Raw genomic sequence first — 22,392 nt, 5'->3', positions numbered from 1 at the left:
CCCGCACAGGCTGGGACGAACCCCAACGAGACCCGATCGCAGTCTAGAATGGGGGAAGAGGGTGCACTGGCAGGAGAGGGGATCTTTTCACCTGTAGCTCTTTCCAGATGGTTCGGGGTCCCCGGGGAACAAGCCCCGAGCACCGCCGCCCCGTACCCAGCCCAATGTGAGCACACTGGGGGCCCCCAGAGCGGGCAGTGTATCCTCCCGGGCTCCCCACCCGCCCTGAGGAGTCTGCGCTCCCGGGGATGCAGGCAGGCCCAGGGTTCCGGGTGGCTCGGCTCGCGGGGACCCGGCTACGCTGCGGGCGCCGAGGGATCTGGCTCCCCGCCACGCACAGGCGACCCGACAGCCCTGCAGAAGGCTCAGCGGTGGAAGGACCCACTCGGTAAAGAGTCCCGGAAGTGGCCGCCGATCTGCCAGTAAATGAAGTTATCCTGGATAAGCTCTCGGAAGAGGGGGAACCTCTCAGGGCTGTGGGCTCGGCTGTGAACCGGTTTCTTTGCGGCTTATACGTCGACTTTTCTCATAAGTTATGTTTTCAGATTGGCCCTTTCTTGCATACATCGCCTGGAAAAGGAATAATGATTTTTTAGCAAGCATAGCCAGAGTCTTAAGTTATTTTATTTTTTAAAGACAAGGAAAGATGATATTTATTTTTGCCATTTTTAAAATAAGGGCACGGAAATGTACGTTTTCGAAAATTAACAAGTGAATAACTACTCAGGGGCCATCCTTCAGTTTCTTCTAGTTCTTTGCTTCTCTGTGTTTTTTACACTACCAGAATTCTTTCTGAACTTTAGGACGCCTTCGATAGTTTTCTTACTCATTGGATAACTCAATGAAATGTTAAAATATTTATTTTTGAATAATCAGTACGATTTTTGCCTGAAGGTTTTCACAAAATACGTGCCTTTACGCACTCCAGCATGGAATCTAGCCATGACCAGTCTGGCTCCTCCTGTTGCTTCAAAGGTAAATGTTCGCGTTTAGCGACTGGAGTCGGTCCCCAGCACTCAATACTTCCACTCCTAGTTTAGAATTTATCAAACGCATGAATACCTGTGATTGGTTCCTGTAAGAACTGTCTACGTTTTCCAGCTATTGTTAGTAGGGTCCTTGTTGTTGCTTTAATCTGAACTATTGGAACCAAATGGAATCTTATAAAATAAACTTTCACAATTCAATTGATTATACTAAAGATGAAACGACACCCACCACAGCCATCACCACCGACATCTCCCATCCTCACCCCCAATCACCACCATCTCTGTAGACCAACTGAAACCATCCTGTTCTTTTACTCTGGAATGCAAGCAGTCTCACTGCTTTAAATAGTCAATGTCAGCCCAAGTTCTCTGGCATATCTATATTTAACATAATATTTTCAAGTCATTCTGACATAGTGCCACATCAAAATGTATATTTGAAGTAGATCATTGAAACATATTTATGCATCAATAAAATGTCCTAAATCTGCCTCCTTTTCACTATTGGATTTTTATTAAAGGGCACCCTAATAACCAGTCATGTATTACTAAGCTTTTTCTTTTTTAATGCAATAAAGAAGTTTAACTTCAGAAAAGCAGATGAACAGTTTCAAGAGCCTGGTACCCAAGTCTATGCTTCTTCCACCAAAATCAGCTTGACTTCTCCATATTTTATTGGTGCTGGACTTTATCAGTTCTCTATAACTGTCATTACTCAGAAGCTGTGTCAATATCAGAGGTTAAAGTTAGCTTCATGAGGGTTTTTTTTTTTTTTTTTTGTACAAAGCTTCCATAATACTAGAACTCCACAAATAGTTTTAGAATCACAACCAAAATGTATACAATATTTTTTAATGTTTAAGAGAACATCAGTCTCTGTTACACAAAAGCATCTGACTGTGAATTTTACCCACACTTTTTCCCACATGTGGTCTCCAAGTGAAAACACTGAAGTTTCACATTTTTATACAATAATGCCAACAAGGAACTGCGCTACAATTTTTCTAATTACCTATTTCATTCCTCCCCTCCTAAAAGTACTTTTCTTGATTACTGAACAATGTCATGTTCTGGATTTCAAAAATTAATTTGTACACCCTGGATTACCTAGGCAATAGATACATTTAACTTTGACTGTCAAGCAAATTCACACTTAGAGCCAAGCAACTATATACATATATTTTTCAGAGATGCCTGGCTTGTCCCATCATCTTTCTTTTTCTTCCCAAGCTGACTCAGTGCACCCACATACATACACAGCTGTATTAAATGTAGGTTTTAGTTTTGTGCCTTAGTCAACAATGTCCTAAACTTGGATTTGAACACATGATTAGACCATAAAACCTGTCCTGTGAGTCTCAGTTGGGTCCTATGGTCATCTCCTGTTACTCACCAGAATCAAATTATCCCCTCCCCCAAGTACTGGACAAGAAAAAAAATTTTCTTAAATCATAGAGACTGTAGTTTTTCCATTGTCCAGTAGACGGCACAAAAGATCAAGCCTTCAAATGCTGAACAATCCTCCAAAGCTGTTTGGTTTGGTTTGGAATATGTTTGAGTGTACTGTTCATTTCAACTAGTCAGTCTGCCAGCCAGCCAGCCAGTGCTGTATCCGTGAAGCAGAGAAAAATCCTCAAACTTCAGATAACTTTGCAAAGTTCTGAAATGTAGCAATATGAAAAAAAGATTTGTATATCTCCTCACCAAAATGCTGCTTTAGATAATGTACCAACCGTTATAAATGAGAAGTTTGGAGGGAAATGTTACTGAGAAGTTTATTGTTTAAAAGTTACTTTTAAAGAAATGAAACTGAGATAAAATACAAGGCATTTCACTTATAATTATCTTTTAATAGATGAAAATATTTACAACCTGAACCTTCAAAATTCTATATTGGAATTTTGCAGGGTGCATCTATACTTTTTGTTATACTTAACACACAACTTAGACCAGAAAATCAAGTATTGTATTTCACCTGGGCTAATGTATACATGCATATATAATCTGTAGTAGAAAAGGGGAAGAAATTTTCTAGAAATTTTTTGAATAGCTTTTGGAGACTATTGGATGATGAAGCCATTAGAAATAGCTTAGTTAAAACTTTCCTCCTCCTAGAGCAATGTGTGACTGTAGTGAATATTTATATTTTACTAAAAGGCTTCTATTTCTCTTTTCATTCTGCGGACGCTCCTTATGTAGAAGTGCGGGGAGAGGGTAAAGTGTGGGCTAATAACTCATTTCCCAGTTAATTTTATTAAGAATTTATAGCACTGTTTAGAAAGTTTTAAGACAACCATAAATTTTATTAGGAATATTTTATTAAGCCCTCCATTTAATTAATAAAAGACCTCTATAACTTCTGAAAATGTCAGAGCTAGTAATTATGTTAACCAGTGTAATTTTCCCCCCTCTAGAGACCAAAGCGTTTTAATGATTTGAAATAGAAAAGTGGTAAGGAAAACACCCCCCCCCACCTCCAAAATTTTTTTCTTCACTTTTGCATTATCCAGTCAGAATATAGTGAGTTAGGTATTCTCCCTGTGATGGCCCCAGAGCCTCAGCTGACCTTTCATTGACTTCTGAACTGGACCCAGACATTCTTTGTTTTCTGAAGCAAAATGCAGTAAACAAACCTCCGGGTTCTTATAGCCAGGATTGCTTTGGGGCACTTGATTAACGTCTTCCTTAATCCTGTCGGTTAACCCCCTTTCATATCACCTAACCAGGTTTCTCCCTTTTATAGACCTCTAAATAATTTATTTCACTTTTCTCACAGCCATTCATTAGCTTTGACTTCTTGGTACCTTTCTCATCCAGGCTCTTATCTCCAACATTCCTCTACTATCTCTACTAGATTCTAAATCTATTTCCTTTAAACTGTCTTTCTCTCCTCTTATTTCTGTTTTTTGAAATGCAAATACTAATGTGAGGTGAGATTCAGAGGGTAAATGTTCTTGAAGAGCAAATCCTAAGCCTCCAGTCCACAGGACAACCTAAAGAGTAATCACAACATTTTAACAGGCAACTTAAAGTTAGGTGGCAGATGATAAACCCTTATCATTCTGTGAACACAGCTGCCAAACTCGATTGATTAACAGGCTTTTGTTTATTCTGGGCTGGCAAATACACACACATTTTACCTTAAGAGGTGCCTTTTTAATTTCTGAGGGTTTTGGAGCTGACTCATCAGTGTGAACTTCAGGGACAAAAGCCTAACTCAGGATATAGATCTATCCATGGGCAGAATTCCTTATAGGATAATAGAAAACTAGAGGGAAGTTCTCAGGGAGGACTGTACCAACAGTCTCCTTGCCAGAGGGTCTAAGCAATAGAGACCTAGGCCCCAGACTGCCCCTTTAGAGTCCTCATTCTCTATCTTTGGGAAGATGCTCTGGGATGAGAAGGGTAAGATGGGCATGGAAGGCCCAGGTAGAGGGGCAAATGCCAGAACTCTTCGCCAGGCCAAGTTTTTGCAAAATAAAAGTACTTTTGCCTTAAAAAGTAAGTATCTGCCATAAGCTAAAGATAGGTACTGTCAGAGAACAGGTATAAATATCAGCATTGGTTTTCTAAGATACCTAGAACTATCCTTTTACCTTTTCCTTTTAACAGATGATTAATTGCTGCTCTGCTAAAGTTTTTTTTTTTTTTTTTTTTTTTTATGGCTATACTATATTGCAACCCCAGACATAGTCTGTGCAGTTTCTCTCAGCAAGCCCCAACTGTAATAACTGTTTGCTAATTGTAAAATCCTTATCCAGAATGAGGTTTGGGCAAACAATTTGTACTACTATAATTACATTGTAAAAGTGTTTTAGCCTCTTGATTGTTCAGAATTAATCTTATAAAGGCCTAGGACCATCAGCTTCACAGTTATACTTGGAAAGGAAGGGAGGGAAGAAAGAAGACACTTTTCAAAGCTAATGAGTTTAGCTTAAGTCCACCAACTCAAAGTACGTCTTTTTTAAGGAAAATCTGTTTCTAGGTAATTTAAAGTTGAAGATCATGCTTGAAGAGCACGATAGTCTTTCTACTGCTTTAAGTTTGGGGTTGTGCTGGAAAAGGAGAGACTTACCTGAATCTTCTTTTTCCATCCCAGCTAGAAAACAAAAGAGGAAACTTACCAGAAAGCATCAACACAAAATACATTCTATTGTCAAAGAACTGTGTGTATCAAAACTGGCCTCTTCACATTTGAAAACGTGGCCGCAGACGTGAGGTAACTCCAAGCCTTAGTCTTTGCCCGAAAACCCCTAGGGCTGTTAAAGACTATGGTCATCAAAATGCATTTCGCAGTAAATTTTTCTCGGTTACACAATTCCCTTCGCAATTCATTTTAGGATCATAAATGTAGCTGTGCCCATGTCAGTGTTTGGCTTGACGCCCCCACCCTCTACTTAGTTCCCCACTGCCGCCACTCGCGCTTATGCCCAGCGGGCCTGCTGGAGAAAAAGAGTTTAGAGCCCAGCCAGCAGCCGTCGGAAGGCGCCCAGGTGTTGGCCGAGAACGGCTGGGGTTCCAGGAAGACGGCCGGCCCAGTTTGGTCCTCTCTGTAATCGGAAAAGGATTGCCTTTCCTGGCCCAGTCAGCGCAGCCTCCGGAGAATTAAACAGAGTAATAGCCTTCCTCGAGACCGGGAGTTTCTATTTTGGCCTGAAATTCTGTTTCCAAGTTCATGTTGGGGAAGGGCTGGGGAGTGGGGGAGTGAGGAGGTGCGGGGTGGGGTGGTGGTGTCAGGCAGTGGCATAAAGGCGCTGGTAATTCACCTGGATCCTCTCCGCTCTGACACGCGGCCCTGCCTTAACCTTACGCGTGATGTATCGAGGAGTTTGCACCAGAAAACTCTACAGTTGTTTGCGATGGAGAAAAGTAAAAGATCTTAAAAGTTGGGGAGTGAGGTAGTGAGGAAGAAAAAGGAAGAGAGATATGCAAAGGATGAGGGATTCTAGGATGAGGAGTTAAAAGAGACCGCTTTCAAGGCAAAACGCATTCGCAGGCTTTGGGTGAAAGTGTCTGTCCTTCGGACACACTTGGGGCGAGTTCGGAGTTGGGGAGGGGATGATGTGCGCGAGGCTGGGAAAGCTGAGATGCTCGACTTTATGAAAACTCTACTCTTGAGGGGAACCGGGCGTTGACTCGTGAGAAGTAGTAAAAGAAGCAATACTCGTCGCTTAGGGAGGTACGTGCGCTCAGTGCAACCTGATTCCAGATCTATGTTCTGATGTTCGCCCTGGGTCCCCTGCTCCTCCAAAGCCCACTTAAACAGAAACTTGAGTTTTGTCTCTTGGACTGATGCGAATTCTCTTTTAGTTTGCGCATTAAGAGTTGGCTTCGATACATGTTAGAACTCCTGATCTTTTCCAATCTCTGAGGATGCGAGCCCCTAATCTTTCTCAAAACTCTTCTCCCTACCTACACCTCCCCCGCTTCGGGGTAAGGGTTGGTCCGTAGCTGGCCGTGTGGGAAGAAGGTAGGGGCGAATCAAGCAAGGGGCCGGCTGCTTTGGGAGAGTCAGCCTTTTGGCCACCATCAGGGCGGGAATCGGGACTGGCAGTTTGCATTCCCGGCAGATCGAAGCTCCCTGCTGATCGATTATTTGATAATTGATTTTCCCCGCAGCCAATGCGCGGCAGCCTTGGCAGGGGCGCCTTCTGATTGGTCGAGCCCTCCTCCCGGCTGCCTACCGAGATTTGGGTGAGTTCATTTTCCAGTCGACCGCAGGGGGAGTTTTCTGCGAGGTTTCTGTCGAGGGAGGAAAAAAAAAATCCTGCTCCGAGCCGAGCGAGCTGCGAGCCCTGCTCTCCGGGATGTGAGGTTTCCAGCCCGCTGGTCGAGCGGCTACGACTGAGCCATCTCGGCAGATCAGAGCCGGGCGGGCAGAAAAATAAAAACGAAAATGGCACCACTAAATATTATAATAAAAGGCTTAGAGTGGGAGAATAAAGAAAAGGAATTTTCTTGAGTAAACTGGAGAATAGGTATTTAAAAAGAGAAAGTTCACACTAGTGGCTGGCTGGGGCCTCCGAGTTGTGGGTAGGGGCAGCTTTTTGTCTGAAATTTCAACCCCAGAAGTGAATTTCTTTTTCTTTGGCACTGGGAGTTTTTTCCCTGCGCCGGACTGGGGATTGAAAAGCGGACTAAGGGTAAGAAGGTCCGGGGAGAAGAGCGCGGGGCGTCGCCGCGGAAAGAGCACGGCGGAGGCCGGAGCCCCTCGGCGCCTCGAAGACAAAGGCGGCGCGGCTGTAGCCCTAGCCGAGCGCGCCGACCTCGCCGCGCCGCGCCGCGCCCTGGGCGCACGGCCGTCTCTTCGGGAGCCTGTCGGAGAAAGAGCTTCAGTCCCCGCGGCTCCTGGTCCGGGCTCCACCCGCGAGGTCTGGGCTGCTCCGAGCCCGAGTCGGGTTTCGCTTTCCGGCGATCATAAATAGCTTCGTGTTTGTAAACAGGCGCTGGGGGCACATTCCCGGCTCTCGGCTCATTGTTCCCTCCCTTCCTCTCTCACTTCGCGCAGGACGCTAGGGCTGGGGCTGGGGGCCTCCGAGACTAGGAGATGGGGAGGTTCAGACCCCCAGAATGAGAAAAGACAAGCATTTGCTTTCTCGGGGCGAGTGTCCACCTCTGACAGCAAAAAAACTCTTAAGCTAGATCTGCAGAAAGCCCCAGCCATCCCCACCCCGCGTTCTCAGGACTCCTTAGCAGACCCTTTCGCAGCCTTGCTCCTGCTCCTCTTCCTCTTCGCTCTCGGTTTGACTTTTCTACCTGGAGTATTGGTTCTAAGAATCCACTAATTTCTGCATCAGCCCCCCTCAGACCCGAAAAACACAGCCAGACCCCAATAATTTCGAGGAAAGTCAGGAAGTCTATCCGCGGAGCCCTGTGCAAAAGAACTCCCGCTGCGGTTTGTCCCGCGTTTATTCCCGATTTATTTCAAGAGAGTCAGCTTTGGGGAGAGAGTCTGGAGGGGGAGGGAGAGAAAAGAATACGGAAAATAAAACCGGCGGCCGGGGGCTTCTGCCTGTGCTTGTGAGCGTGTGCCCTGGGTGTGTGGGTGTTTGTGCCTGGGCGTGCGATTTAATGGAGCGCCTCTCTGCCTCTCCAGTGCGGCCAGAGCTCGCTTCGCGCACCCACCCCTGCCGAGGAGTCTACTTGCTGCAGCCCAATGCATTGTGTAAGACGCGACCTGTTATGGCCACCACTACTTCCGGGTTCTAGCATTCTGGTCGGAATCCACCTCTCCGCCTGTGCAACACACACTTTACACACGCACGGGGACTGCAAGCGGGCAGCATCGATCGTGGCTCCTTTAAGACAAACTCAGACAGACATTTTTTTTAAACCTCCTCCTCTAATCTCCCTCCAGTGCAGCAGTTGCAAAGACGGAGAGAGAGAGAGAGAGAAAGAGAAAGAGAGAGCGAGCGAGAGAAGAGAGAAACTGATTAGGAATTAGGACTGATTCAAGGGAAGCGAACGCTAGGGCTTTGTGCATTTGAATATTAACATTTGAGGTGTTCTGACCAGAAGAAGACAGAGCGGATGATCATTCATTCACCACGTTGACAACCTCGCCTGTGATTGACAGCCGGAGTGGCAGAAAGCCATGAGATTTGGTAGTTGGGTCTGAGGGGCGCTCTTTTTTTTTTTTAAACTGATTTTTTGGGGAGAGAAGATCTGCCTTTTTTTTTTTTTTTCCCTTGCCCCTGCTGCTGTCTTGGAAACGGAGCGCTTTTATGCTCAGTGACTCGGGCGCTTTGCTTCAGGTCCCGTAGACCGAAGATCTGGGACCAGTAGCTCACGTTGCTGGAGACGTTAAGGGATTTTTCGTCGTGCTTTTTTTTTTTTTTTTCCGGGGGAGTTTACGTATTTGTTTCTTTTCACACTGGCCTTAAAGAGGATATATTAGAAGTTGAAGTAGGAAGGGAGCCAGGGAGGCCGATGGCGCAAAGGGTACGTATTAAAAAACAATTGTGGAACTCAAATGTGAGATTAAATTGAAACGTGGCTGAAAGACACTGCTAAAAAGTTTCCTTTTTTCTCTGTCTTTTTTTGAATGAGGCTCCTAAAGCCGTGGCCTAAAGCAAGAGGATTTATTCAATGCATTTGTAGACTTATGCATGTTACATGTAATTGTTAATTCAAGTAATCAAGTTTCCTATAGGTTCCTAACCAGCAGCTATATAAATAAAAATACAAGCTCGGACAATCATCTGTTTAAAAAACAAAAAGCGCTGGATACTTGATGTTATATAGCCTGAACATTCAAGGAGCAGAAGTTTAAAGCTATTTTTAAACTAAAATAAGCAGTGAGAAACTTCTGATATGTTATTGATTATGCTCATCTTTAATATCACTGGAAGGGTGTAGCATTTTTAAGCAAATAACTGTCATAGTACAACAGATTTGGGGGGGTCGGAAAGCATTCATCTTTTAAAAGTAATTTTTATGTACATGACTTTTTATACAAGGTAGTATTTTGTAAGTTTTTCTTAGCAAAGCCCTACACTAATTGGATACTAAGCACACAACTATTCACTTTAAAAATGCAATACTAATTTCCCCAATATTCCCATTTGAATGGAAATGTAGTGAGAGTAAAGTGAGACAATGACAACCCAACAGACGTAGTTTCTTTAAAGAAAGGGGATCTACAAAAAGCCTTCCTTGCATAAATTGTGCCCTGGCCCTCAAAGCGCTGTTTGCAAAAGAAAGTTACTAGGCTGACACATTTTTTCTTTACTCCTTTGGTTCAGGCAAATGTCAGCGTTCTTCCAAACTCTTTTCACACCTCTGTCTTTAAGGAGATGAAAGTGGTAATTCCTCTTTGAAAATCATTTCACTCTCAGTGCCTCCAAATCTTGGGAAAAGAACTGGCCTGAAATGAAGCAATGAGAAAAACCTCAATAGCTAAATTTTGCACACAAAAATAATGACAATATGAAAGTAGTTTTTCTGGAGAAGGAAGATGGGGGGGGGTGGTGGTATGAATGTGCATTTACTTTTAAATTTGCTTTAAACCTGATGACTAACATCTACCTCATTGCCTTCTAGTTTAGGGGGAAAGTTCATAGCAGTAGAAAAAATATAGAATAACTGCTCCAACTATAGATTTTCTTTTAACTTGGGGGGAATATTGGCTAATTCTAAATTCAGCCCTAATGTCCAAGAGAAGTTACCCTTCTCTGAGTTTCACTTACAAAGGGGGCAGTTAGTTTTGTATGATTTTGCAGAGTTTGTCTTGGAGAGCAAAGGAAATGCAGTGTCTTGCAGGACTGCCTAACCCCACGCTGGCAGGGAAATAAAATGAGAAGCCTGTCTGAATTCACGTGCTTGGCTTAGCTGTTCTCATCGTAACTTTTTTTTTTTAATTCCCCCTGATGGGAAGGGGCTGTGAAACTAGGCAGGTTTGTTGCCCTGTCCTGGCACGTTTTATTATTGTGATTTTGAATTTCCTCCTCTAGAGACATGCACGATTTACCTTCCGCCCTCCGGGAGAATGCCTCCCTTTCTTCCTTCTTTCTTCCTTCCTTCCTTGCCAAAGGATCCTGAATTTCTGACTAGTTGATAGGGACACAAGTTAGGGCAAAACCATTCCATCTAGCTGAGTCTCACCGAGAATCCTAGAGTTTTTACTTTAAAAAACTTTTTTTTTTAATGAGAAATCTCAACTACAGAGAGGCAAGGCCCCCGAATTCGGGGTTGAAGGATCCAGCTGGACTGACATTGTATAAGCTCCGTGCCCTGCTGTCTCCCCTATGTGCCTGCCTGGCCTTCTGAACCTTGTTTCTCTCCTGTTTGTCATGCAGTACGACGATCTGCCCCATTACGGGGGCATGGATGGAGTAGGCATTCCCTCCACGATGTATGGGGACCCGCATGCGGCCAGGTCCATGCAGCCCGTCCACCACCTGAACCACGGGCCTCCTCTGCACTCGCATCAGTATCCGCACACAGCCCACACCAACGCCATGGCTCCCAGCATGGGTTCCTCGGTCAATGACGCTTTAAAGAGAGATAAAGATGCCATTTATGGGTAGGTACGACGGGGCAGCAGGTTCAGCAGTTTTGAGGCGAGGCTTTCTTTCCCCATTTCCCTTTGCCCTCGATAGGAGGAAAGTCAGAGCTCGCTGGATTTGGAGGTACATTATTTGGTGACTTTTCATTCTCTTTGCATGGAGATTTGGGGGAGGCGGCCAGCCCAGACGCCCCCCGCCCCCCGTCTCCGCTCAGGCTCCGCGCGGGTCCAGCGTCCAGCTCCTCCGAGGCCAAGCCCGCGGAGGGGTCGCCGTGCGGAAGTTGCCAAAGGTCCCTCGGCCTCCCACCACCCCCCGCAGACTCCGGCTCCGTAGTTCAGCGGGTTGGAGTCCTCACTTGCTCGACTTCTCGGGGAAAGTGTTGGGGATTTCTAAACGTAGGCGCCTTTGTGTTGAAACGAAACTTTTAGTTTAAAGGAAAATCTTTTAAGCCACTGATTGTTCTGACTTGCTAAGTTTACTCAACCACCGTATGCTGGCCTTGCCACCGCACAATAAAATCAAGGGAGGACAGTTGCAGGTCAGGCAAGGGGGAACAGGCTTTGCATTTATGGAGTTTGACCACTGTAGTCGAGGAGAGGAGCTCACTCTGAATTGTTACAGACCTTAAGAAACTTCTGGCCGTTTTAGGACTTTGTGTTTAAGGGCGAAACTTGCAGGATTTAGAAGTAGATGCGGGGTGCTCTCGGCCGGTGTAGTGTTCTGCTGCGGTTCACACCGTGTTCTCCTGGGCCCTGGGGTTAGACCAAAACCCTCTGAAAGTCACTTGTGCCTACTGTGTGCTGATGTATTGGGGGACCGCTTTTTACTTCGCAGCCACTTTTATTTTTATTTATTTCTACTTTTGAAAAACAAAAAATCAGGTAACACTGACCCTCCCCGACTAAAAACCCTTTCTGCTTTATCTTCTGGTCCCTTGTGCAATGGGCTTGTTTAAATCCCAGCGTCCTCTCCGCAGCGTTAACTGCAGATGGTTTAGGCTCCCGGACAGAACATTTGGGGAAGCTTTGAAAAGGACCCCAAACTGTTAAATTCCCAGCCGAGCTGTGAGAGCTAATAAAAGACTCGAGACACCTCTTTGGGCATTAGAAGAGGCTTTTTTTTGTTTTGTTTTGTTTTTCATGGGCTGAGATAAGCAACATCTAGGCCCCTCGCAATACTAGCTGCTTTGCCATTACGCAGGGACAAAATGAAAGGCCTGACCGCAGGCACATTTGAAGGAACTTTCTTGGGGGGTGGGGGTGGGGGGGGCGGTGGGGACCGTCGGCGAAGGGAGGGAAGTGTGCAGGGAGCCGAGGAGGAGCCCTCCAGCCCTCTGAGGGCCGTGGGGTCAGGATCCGTGGTCCAGCCCTCTGACAGTCGGTCGGTCCCACAGCCAGAGAGGTCCTTGCCCCAAGTTAGCTGAGCGCCTGCCTCCAAGATCCCCAGAGTTTGAGCTTCCTGGGGCGGCCTCGGAGGAACCCACTTGAACGAGATTTCCCACCTCCTGCGCCCGGCGCCTTTCTCCTCTTCCAGGTCCTGGGTGTGCATCGGAGGGCCGAGGGCTGGTCGGGGTGGGAAACTTAATTCAAAATGGCTGCTGGAACCGCTTGGGTTTTATTCTTAGCAAATGTTACTAATTTCTCAGGCCAGATAGGCTGAACCGGTCCTCAGATACGGTCCATGGCTGAGGGCCTCCGACTTTGGGGGGCCCAAGGAGGAAGGGGAGGTGAGCAGTCACCTGGGGGGTAGGGATGAGGGGAGGGGAACAAGTAGATGTCAAAATCAGGGAGAGGGAGGTCTCCGTCTTGAGCTCCTCCGGCTGTTTTTCTTGGGCTCCTTGTTTCACTGCCGTGGGACTAACCATTGTGTTGTTTGTGACTGTTGTATTTTCTTGCAGACACCCCCTCTTCCCTCTCTTAGCACTGATTTTTGAGAAATGTGAATTAGCTACTTGTACCCCCCGCGAGCCGGGGGTGGCGGGCGGGGACGTCTGCTCGTCAGAGTCATTCAATGAAGATATAGCCGTGTTCGCCAAACAGGTCAGCAAAATCAATGTTTCAAAAGTAAAAAGGAAAAAAAAAAAAAAGAAAGAAAGAACCTCCCTCCACCCCCGCCCCAGCACATTTGCAAAAGTAACCAGCTGAACAGTCTGCCCTAAGCCAGGCCTGTTACATCTTCCTGAGCTTTTCCTCCTAAATCAGTGTCTGTTTGCGGATGCCTGAAAATCACCCCACTTCTGACCCACTCCCGCTCCCTAACCCGACGCAGAAAGCTCTCTCTGTAAAATGCGACCCCAAACCCCACCCCCCGCGCAGGACCTTCCTTGGAATTGGCTAGCTGGGCAGGGATCTCTTAGCAGCATACTGCTGGGAGAAGTAACCCTGTGCTCTGGGCTTGTTTTCGGATTATTTGACTCACATTGAAGGGTTTCTGCACGGGACGAACTCGGTGTCACCGAGTCTGTCCCGGAGGTTACATCCTGCCCCCGACAGTGTAATGAGGCAAGAAACTAGGAAGGCTACCAGATTTCAAATGTTTCTTTCTCCCCCCCCCCCCTTTCCCCTCCCTCTCCCCTCTCCTTCTCACTTGTATTTAGATTCGCGCAGAAAAACCTCTCTTTTCTTCTAATCCAGAACTGGATAACTTGGTAAGAGCGGACCCCTTACTCCCCTCCCCACATCATCCCTCCCCCACCCCCGCCTTCTCCCCAAGCTTTGCTTTGAGAGCCCTGAGGTTTCTAGACCCGTCCTCCCGTAGCTTGCAAGTGGGCTGCCAGGGTTTCCATCCACCGGCAAGTGGGCCGGGACGGGGTCCCGGGGAAATAAATTCACCTCGAGAGGGGCCGGGTGAACCGGCGCGGGGAAACGCGAGCTTTTGTTTTTTATGACAGCCGGGCAGCGCGGCTCTAATCAGCCCGGGGATTTATCTCCGGGCCTGTCAGCGTGTGTGCTTAAACTTTGCGGACTTCCCAGCCCTCAAAGTCGCGTCATGAGGGCAAGCAACCAGGCCAGACCTCCCAAACCACCAGTTTATCGGAAAGGTGTGCAGAAGGCGGCAGAAAGTTTGCAGTGTGAAGAGCCACAGTTTGGAAACTATTGGGAATATTTTCCGTGCACGCCTTCCAAGGAAATACCTAGTGGAGGGGTGCGGCCCTTTGGGGGTGGTGGAGGGGCAGTGGGGCTGAGAAAGAGGGGAGCCATGGGCAAGAAGAGTGTTTATGACCCCCACTTAGATGCTTGGTTGTTGTTTTAGCTGTTTTTTTCTCCTTAAGAAATATAAACCTCTAGATGGTACCCAGTCGCTGCTGTTAAGTTTTAGTGTTATGGCCATAAATCAAAATAACTCTATTTACTGGGGGGAGGGGAGGGCTGGGGATGTTAGAGTTGTGACAGCCAATTTTCTGCAAACTACGAATGGGGCGCTCATTCTTTTTGTGTCTTTGCAGATGATTCAAGCCATACAAGTATTAAGGTTTCATCTGTTGGAATTAGAGAAGGTAATTTCTCTAGCTTTTTTTCTCCTTTTGCTTCCCTCTCACGCCCAAACACACAGAAAGGGAGGGTTCAGAATGGCTGAAGTTCAGGCTTCGAAGATATTTGCATAAACGTCTTTCTTTCTGGTAATTAGTGTCAAGGCCAATCTTTGCGTCCATTTCTCTTTGCAGTTTAATTACAATTTTAGACACTAAAACTGGGATCACAAACGCCCTAGCCTTGTATTCATTCTTAATACCTTGCTGGCTTTGTGTAAGTAGTTGCAGGGCTCTGCATCCCCTTGGATGTGTAGAAAGCTATCCTGAATTTGCTTCACAGGTTGTACCTTCTCTTCTTCCTCCTAGTCTTCTTTGCTACCTCTGAGTGGGGGGAAAGTTTTGTTTAGTTTCAGTGAGTTTCTGGAAGACAGTCTGAGAGCAGCGGCAGGTCAGATACAGGGGGAGAGGCGGAGTGGGAGGAGGAGTGGGCAAGGAGTGTGGAGGAGGCGGTGGGGGAGGCACTTTAAAGGTTCTGCGGAGACAAAGCAGAGTTGATAGTTGTGTCAGTTTCTTGAATCTGGGAATCCTGCACATATCCCACCTTCACACTCAAGAAAGCGTGTGGGATAACATGATTTTGCTAGCTGTTCTATAAATCTCAGCAGTAAAAACTTAATGCATTGTAATTCAAAGTAACATTAAATTGTAAGCACACTGGGGTTTCTTGTGAATTTCTGCATGTCAGTGATGCCTGTGTCCTGTAAGACACCGCTCCACCTATCCCTAAATGTTTTGAAGCATTCTTTTCCCTTAAAAAATTAATCAGTTTGATACCTTTTTGTGGCTGTAAGGGTTCCCCCCCACACACCATATCAGGAGTCTTTTTTTTTTTTTTTTAAGGAAGCATCCTAATATATGCTTCTTATAGATAGAAACCCTAATTACCAATGTTAAAGGGACTTGGGTTGTCAGGCATATATCGTATACCAACGCAGTACTGGTCCTTTATATACATACATATATATGTATATTTAAGTTTTTGCTTAGACATGTTGGAAAAGGATTTATGATAAAAATAACTGGACAAAATTAAATAGTTTACCTTAAATGTCACCCACGTAGGTCACCTCTTTAATGGCCATGGCCCCAGGAGCAGATGAATTTAACACGGGTGTTGAATATGTTGTAGCCTGTGAAGCATCTTGTCACTGTCAATTTTCTGGGATATCTCTATTTTGCTAGAAAAGAAAGTTATTCCTAATTCTGGATGCGTCTGGGGGTCTCTGGAGGACAATTGCCCTGTGTTTCCCCTATTTAGAAGTTTGGATCTCACAAGGGGGGTGGATTGCACTTGTCAATGTCATTTATGAACTCCTGATTATATTTCCATTTTTTTATTTCTGTCATAATGTAGGTACACGAATTATGTGACAATTTCTGCCACCGGTATATTAGCTGTTTGAAAGGGAAAATGCCTATCGATTTGGTGATAGACGATAGAGAAGGAGGATCAAAATCAGACAGTGAAGATATAACAAGATCAGCAAATCTAACTGACCAGGTATGCACTTTTCAATTTCAACATCCCTGGGAAAAAAAAATCTGTATGCATATTGCTTGCTGGATCACTACCACCTCCTTTTATTATTTGCATATGATTAAGTCCCTTTTAGATACATTTCCATCGAAATGAAAATTTTTGAATAATGTGGCTATTATTGCTTCATTAAGGCTGGCTCTGGGATTCGACCTGGAGAGATGAGCTTGTAAAAGCTTTGCCTGCAAACTTGACCTGTTTCTTGTCGCTTTTAATTTTTGTCTTTATTTTATTTACCCTCTACAATAATGGGAGTGTTAACTGCCAGTGACCGCCTCTGGTGGTAGGGCTTTGTTCTGGAGCATTTTTTCCCCCTTCTCTCTCAAAGAAAAGTGTAAGGACTGCTTATTTCTTATTTTATTAGGAATAAACCCAAGATAGGTGGTCTGAGAGAGACAGGGAGGGTTTGAAATCTAGCAAATGCATGCTATTTTCTCCCTGTCTATACGGTTCATTAGCCTGTCTTGTCAGTTTTCCTCGGCCGAACGCTTCTAGACCTCACTGAACATTGCTTTGTGCAGTGCTCGCTGCAAGCTCGCCCATTTTATTGTACTTAATAGAAAAAATAAGACCAGGCCGAGGTTAGAAAAACAGATAAATATGGACGTTTCTCCTCCTCCTTTCTCCTCATCCTCCAGCCGGTACGTGCTCTGGGCCCTCTGGGTTGGCAGCTTTTGGAAGCATCTGCGTCAGGGGCTCCTCGCGACTCCCTCGGTGTGGCGGTGTGGCGGTGTGGCGGGTGGGGGACTTCGCGCCGCCCTGCTCTCGCTGCCGGCCTCCGCTGGCTTCGCCCCCTCCTCTCTCTCGTCCTCCCTCCAGGCCCTTCTTCCGCTGCGTTGCTAAGTGGGGACGACTTTTATTTGGAGTTGCTGGGGGTGGGGGCAGATTTCTCTCACCCCAACACCAATGTTTGTTCCTAGTCCCTCTCTCCCTCACTCCTGTCTCTGTGTCGGCCCAAAGGAGTTGAGAAAATGCACTGAAAGTGAAAACGTGAGGAGTGGATGAGATGAAACAGGGTTCAGGACAGCTTTCGGTTGCGAATTATGGCAGGGCGTCTAGAGATCTGGGTGGCGGGCCTCCTGCGCCTGTCCAGCTATAAGTGAAGGCCCTGAGTTGTTTCTCTTTCTGACTTGGCACGTGAGTCCTGTCTTGTGAGAGAGAGCAGCCTGCCTTTGTTAAGCCAAAGGACAGCCAGTCATACAGAGTTTTCTTTGCAAGCTCTGCCATGATCACGGTTGGCCAGCGACTGTCTTGCAGAGTCCTTGCCGAAGTGCTCGACTACTCGTCTTGGTGTCATATTCAAGTTTCCTTCTCTCCGTATCACTCCCTTCAATCCCCAACCTGGATTTCTCTGGGTGACCCCCTCGGCAGAGGCGGAATTCCTCCTTTTTCCCAAAAGAAGTGGAGGGTAGGCAAAGCTGAGCTTTAAAAGCGTCAACGCGCCGGGTCTTTTCTAATTGGCGAGTTACAAACTTTCGGCAGTGTAGACGAGTGCCGGGAACAGGCAGCCTGCGCGATCCTAGCGCGGCCCCGCCGAGGTGGGAAACCAGCAAGCGGCCCCCGGTTCCCACCCCGCCGGCCGCTCGGCCTCCCGCCTGGTTCAGGCTGCCAGCCCTCTCCCCGGAGCTGTTAAATGCAGATTCCGCTGAGGAACCCTCGGGTAGCTGCTGTTGAATAAAAATTGTAATCCAACAAGCCTAACTAGAAAATGGGATTCTAAAAGCTCCGGAGTGCTGGGTACATAAAGCTATTTGAGCAAATTACAAGAATCGCTTAGGGGCATGAATGAAATCAACACTTTAATTGCCTCCAAAATGAAGATTTATACCCCATTTTCCTCAACGAATCATTATTTTATTAAAATCAAAGATAAAGGACCAGAGTTAGCGGTGTTTTAGGGGGTACAAAATTGGTAAAACAAAATTGAGTTCTCCCTCTACTCCTTAGGTAAACTTTTGTTAGTTACCTTTATTTGAGACATGCGGATTGGTGGTGGGCAGTGGTCAGGGGTAAAAGCTGGTACTTCATTCTCCTCCCCCAACTATAAAATGAGCAGCGTGCCTCCCTCCCGGCCGCTTAAGACTGGGGGCTTCGCAGCTCTGGCTAAGCTCGTGGCTCGGTGGGCCTGTGCGCGTGGGCGCGCTCGCGGGACCCTCTCGGGCTCACCGAGGTCTCACTTGGGCCCAGGGCAGCAAACCCCAAGTTTGTGCTTTGGAATTGTCCGTTTCCAAGAAGCCAGGAGCAAGAGTGCCTGGGCTCCCTTTGGAGACGGGCGCGCAGAGCGCGGGGCGCACGCGGGACTGTGTCTCAGTCGCGGGGTGGAGTCCCCTGTCCTGGGAGGTGGGGACGGAGGGAAGAGGTACTAGGGCCGCCTCATGGGCGCCAGTACTCCAAATTGGAGCCGGCTCGCCGGTCCCCAGGGGCCGGGCCCGGAAAAAACTGCCTCGACACCTGTCTGCGAATGCGGCCCAGCCAGTTTGAGCCCCAGTGGCGGGTGTGCTGAGGGCCTGGATGCTTCAGGTGTGGTGCGAGCGCGGGGCGTTGTTTGCTCATTAGCCCCTCTGTCTCTAGGGCCTGTGGGCAGTGGGGTTTATTTTATTTTACTTTTCTCCTCGGAGGGCGCGAAGGCTGCCACCCGCGCGGGGACTTGAAATCCACTACTTGGATACCAGCCGGTTTCCCGGAGGGCTCAATCGGAGGAAATCTACTTGGCCTTGAGGCGTCCTTAGTTTGGTGCTTTGTTTTGTTTTTCTCATCAGATTAAGATGCCCCCAGAAGCCGTAATCCCGCTCTCACCCCACCCTCAACGCCCTCTCCCGACTCCCACTCCCAGACCCCGACGTCCCAGGTCCGAGAGCCCTCTACCTCGGGCGCAGGCCTCCAGGGCGCCCTCTCCTGACGGCCTCGCTCCTCGCTCGGCACAGTCGCTCCCGACGCCCGGGGCCTGGGGGCAGGGAGGGGCACCCGGCTTTTCCGGCCTTGGCAGGGGGCGAGGTCCGGGCTGAGACCCCGGGAGCGGGCTCAGAGAGGGGGCCACCGTGCGAGGCGTCGAGGCCAGGGTTGAGCCTGGTTGGCGATGGAGAAGGACGGAGGGCGCGGGGAGGTGGAGCGCGAGTTTGGGGGACCCAGGGTGGAATTGGGGTCGCCAAGAGGGGTTAGGCGGGGAAGAATCTGGCTGCCAGACGCTGGACTTTAGGCCGCCCTCCAGGAACGAGCTGTCGAATAAAGCCTTCCTTCCTAGGGTTGTTTGTTTCTCGCCACTCCTTGAATCTAAGCATTTTCCACTCCAAGGACAGTAGCAAGAGGGAGAGGAGAGAGAAGCAAGAGTCCCTGGGGCGCCGAAGGCCACCAACCGAGGTGGCCAGGCCCCCTCGCAGCGAGCAGGACTAGCTGAGTCTGTGCTCAGGCGCCAACCCGGGTTCTTCCACAAGCAGGGGGAGGCAAAGAAAAGGTCCCTTTGGATTACAATTTTTATTCAACAGCAGTTCTCCGGGGGGTCCTCGGCTGAATCTGCATTTAACAGCTCCTGTTCGAGGGCTGGCGGGCTGCGCAGGGCGCCCTGTTGCATGTTAATCTAGATTTGCCTCTGACATCTGGGGAGAAGTAATGTGGCTCCCAGAGATGGAACCAGAAAGCCAAGCTCGCCAGGCAGGTTAAATGCCAAGCACTGCTGAGCTCCCCGGGGACGCGGGGAGGCGGGGGTGGGGGGTGGGGACCGCCGCTGGGGCTGCAGGGCCCAGGCCGGAGAGCGGCAGGCTTCCGGGCCTCTGGGATCAGGGGCAGCCCTGGGCCAGTGCGCTTTGGTTTCCCAGTGGGGCCGGGGAACCCAGGTGGCAGTGTTTTATTTGAAGAGTCCAGAACGTTGTTTCTAAAGCATCGTTTGAGATGACCGTCTTAAAACTGAACTTGAACTTGACGGAAAACACCCCTTCCCTGCAAAGTGGGACGGGGACACCTCCAAGGGAGATTTAAGCTTTCTCTTGAGGAGGTGTTGCTAAGGGATGGGGAGGCCTAATGTTCTTCATGTTATTGGATCCACTGCTTTAGAAAAAAAAAAAAATAGATGAGGCCAAGGGATGTTTACTAATATTGGGAATGCAAGCAATTTTGTTTTCATCCATTAAGAAAAACTGAACACAAACATGGAGGGATAGGAAAATGTCAATTAGTTTGTTTCTAAATGCTTAACACATGGACACAACTTATTTAAGTTGTAAGTACTTTTAGGGTCTCACTTAATGTCTTAATCCTGGAACCTCTGAGTCCACAAGCCTTGAAGGCCATGGAGTCTTAGAATAATCTGACTTTACTTTTGATTGTTGTTGTGAGTCATGTGGGATACTCTTAATTCCTCTTGAAATATGTCAGAGGGAAATTATGGCAAGATTCTCTTTAATGATTAAATAATAAGGTGTTGACTGCTTGTCACTACAGTGGCTAATTGGGATGTTCATTTTAGGCCCTTTGTTGCTTAGTATCCTTTGATTTCAAAGATACTTGTTTACCAGGTGTGTTTTTATTGTTTTCTGATTGGCTCCTTGGGTGTATTTATGTGTGACTGTCAGAGTAGGGATGTATTGATTCTTATTAGGGGCACGCCAAAAACATTTGAAAGGAAAAAAAAAGAGTGGTACAGAGTCAGTGCAGATAGGTTGAGATCGATTACATTTTTAAATGTCTCAAAGTCTAAATGTTAATGCTGTAAAAGTTATTCCCCTTTCCTAGTTTCTCTCTCTCTTTCTCAGTAGAAGTCCCCAGTGTAAGCTCTATGGTTAGTAGAAAGCAATGGTACTAATGCTACTTTGTACAAAGTAAAGCCCCATAACAGTAACTGTTGTTCAGTGATTTAACTAGCTCTGTGGCAACAGGTCACTCAAATAGCAGTTTTTCTCCCACCAGAGTGACTCCATGGTTCATGATTTGGAAATATATAGAATAGTTGTGGGGACTCTTGCTATCAGTCCTAACTTAGAGATTTTTAGTAGAAAACATGGGGAAGTTTAGTAGAAGAAAGAAGAAGGAGAAAAGGCCTTAAAATAAGGGCCTTGCTTTTGAAAAAGTAACTGAAATATCATGCTATAATGGCCCAACTTTGAAAATAAACAAATTTTAAATCATTATGTTTTCAAACACTCGTATGTTTAAATGTTAAAATGTTTGTCATAGTCCGAAAGATTTAAAACACAGCTGTTGCCGGGTGACGGACGGAAAATTATGCAGTAAAACTCCGTACTCTTAAAAACAAAGACTATTTGTGGTCCCATAGTAGAAATATAGGTTTTTTTTAAGGCCAAGCAGATAGACTACAGTATTACCAAGGGGCCTATGTTATAAAACTAGCTTACCTTCCCTCGCAGGTGGAGTTGGAGAAACTGAAGAATACATAACAAGTTGTATTAAAACACATATAAATGAAAATGCTGTCAAATGAATTCAAGTGAAGTATTTTCACATTGGTATTGCTGTGCTTGCCATTGCAATAGCAATATTTTCTCATGAAACGTAAATATGTCAAACCAACATGAAATGCTTAAGTTTTAATAAATGATCATTTAATCATCAAACACAACCTGAGTATGTATACAGAAACTTTTAAAGAAAAGTCGGCGTACAGCCAAATTCCTATATGGACTAGCAGGGGAATGATCAAAAAACCAACACGAAATAAGACTTCCTGTAAAAAGGTCTATAATTCAACATTATTTGACTCCACTGTCATGGAAATAGTTGAAGGATAGTAAATTGATACCATTCTCAGTCATTTTTGTTACACAGTCTTAAATGTTTGCAACTGTAGCATTTTCCATGGCCTTTTTTGGATTATGATATCTGTTGTATTTGTATCAAAGTAGCACTTGAGTTTCTGTTATAATCGAAACAGACACTTTTTGCCATTTCTCCTGAGCGCAAAAAATTAATTTAATATTTTTAAATGACATCAAAACTATGGGAAAGTCTTCTTTTACAAATAAAGAAATAAAAATAGAATACATTTGACATAGTGTTTCTGCCACTTGTGCAGATGTTAGGCCTAAAAGTTTTCAAAATCCTTAGTGAAACAATACTGCTTTAGTCACGTAGGGCTTGGTGTCCTTACTAGGCAGGAAACCTCAGGATATGGTACCTGTTAAAAGGTTAGGGTCTAAAACATAAAATACAGGTTCCCAATTTGAATTTAAATAATTATTTCAGAATTTGACTTGGGGGATCCAGGAAAGTTTTGGATATTTTACTAAATCTTTCCCATTTGTGGATAAACCTAACATGTATGAGATCAGTTTTGAAAAATTCAAGCAGATGAGTGTGTGTGTGTGTGTGTGTGTAGTG

At 46.4% G+C, this 22,392-nt stretch overlaps 1 protein-coding gene across 28 annotated transcripts in view; it reads left to right on the top strand.

The window, feature by feature from the left end:
• Window positions 1–8,243: 8,243 nt before the first annotated feature.
• Window positions 8,244–22,392, top strand: part of MEIS1 (Meis homeobox 1) — a 143,704-nt gene continuing 129,555 nt past the window's right edge. For 10 of the 28 annotated variants that reach the window (XR_015135871.1, XR_015135868.1, XR_015135867.1 and 7 more), the window contains exons 1-6: window positions 8,244–8,930; window positions 10,787–11,013; window positions 12,894–13,035; window positions 13,593–13,643; window positions 14,442–14,492; window positions 15,883–16,029. Coding sequence is in view for 17 of the 28 variants with exons in the window: in XM_086323659.1 (XP_086179785.1) it covers window positions 8,919–8,930; window positions 10,787–11,013; window positions 12,894–13,035; window positions 13,593–13,643; window positions 14,442–14,492; window positions 15,883–16,029 (630 nt within the window). In the remaining 11 variants the exon portion in view is untranslated. Of the gene's footprint in view, window positions 8,931–10,786; window positions 11,014–11,054; window positions 11,120–12,251; window positions 12,537–12,893; window positions 13,036–13,592; window positions 13,644–13,756; window positions 14,141–14,441; window positions 14,493–15,882; window positions 16,030–22,392 lie in introns of those variants that run through there. The other 18 variants (XR_015135870.1, XM_086323660.1, XM_086323664.1 and 15 more) reach the window with 12 other exon arrangements.

This window comes from Bos grunniens, chromosome 11 (assembly GCF_055505025.1).
Source record: "Bos grunniens cultivar Pamir isolate PY7600 chromosome 11, Bosgru_T2T1.0, whole genome shotgun sequence".
Taxonomy (NCBI): domain Eukaryota; kingdom Metazoa; phylum Chordata; class Mammalia; order Artiodactyla; family Bovidae; genus Bos; species Bos grunniens.
The sequence above is the reverse complement of the archived record's forward strand: the minus strand, read 5'-3'. Positions and strand labels throughout refer to the sequence as shown.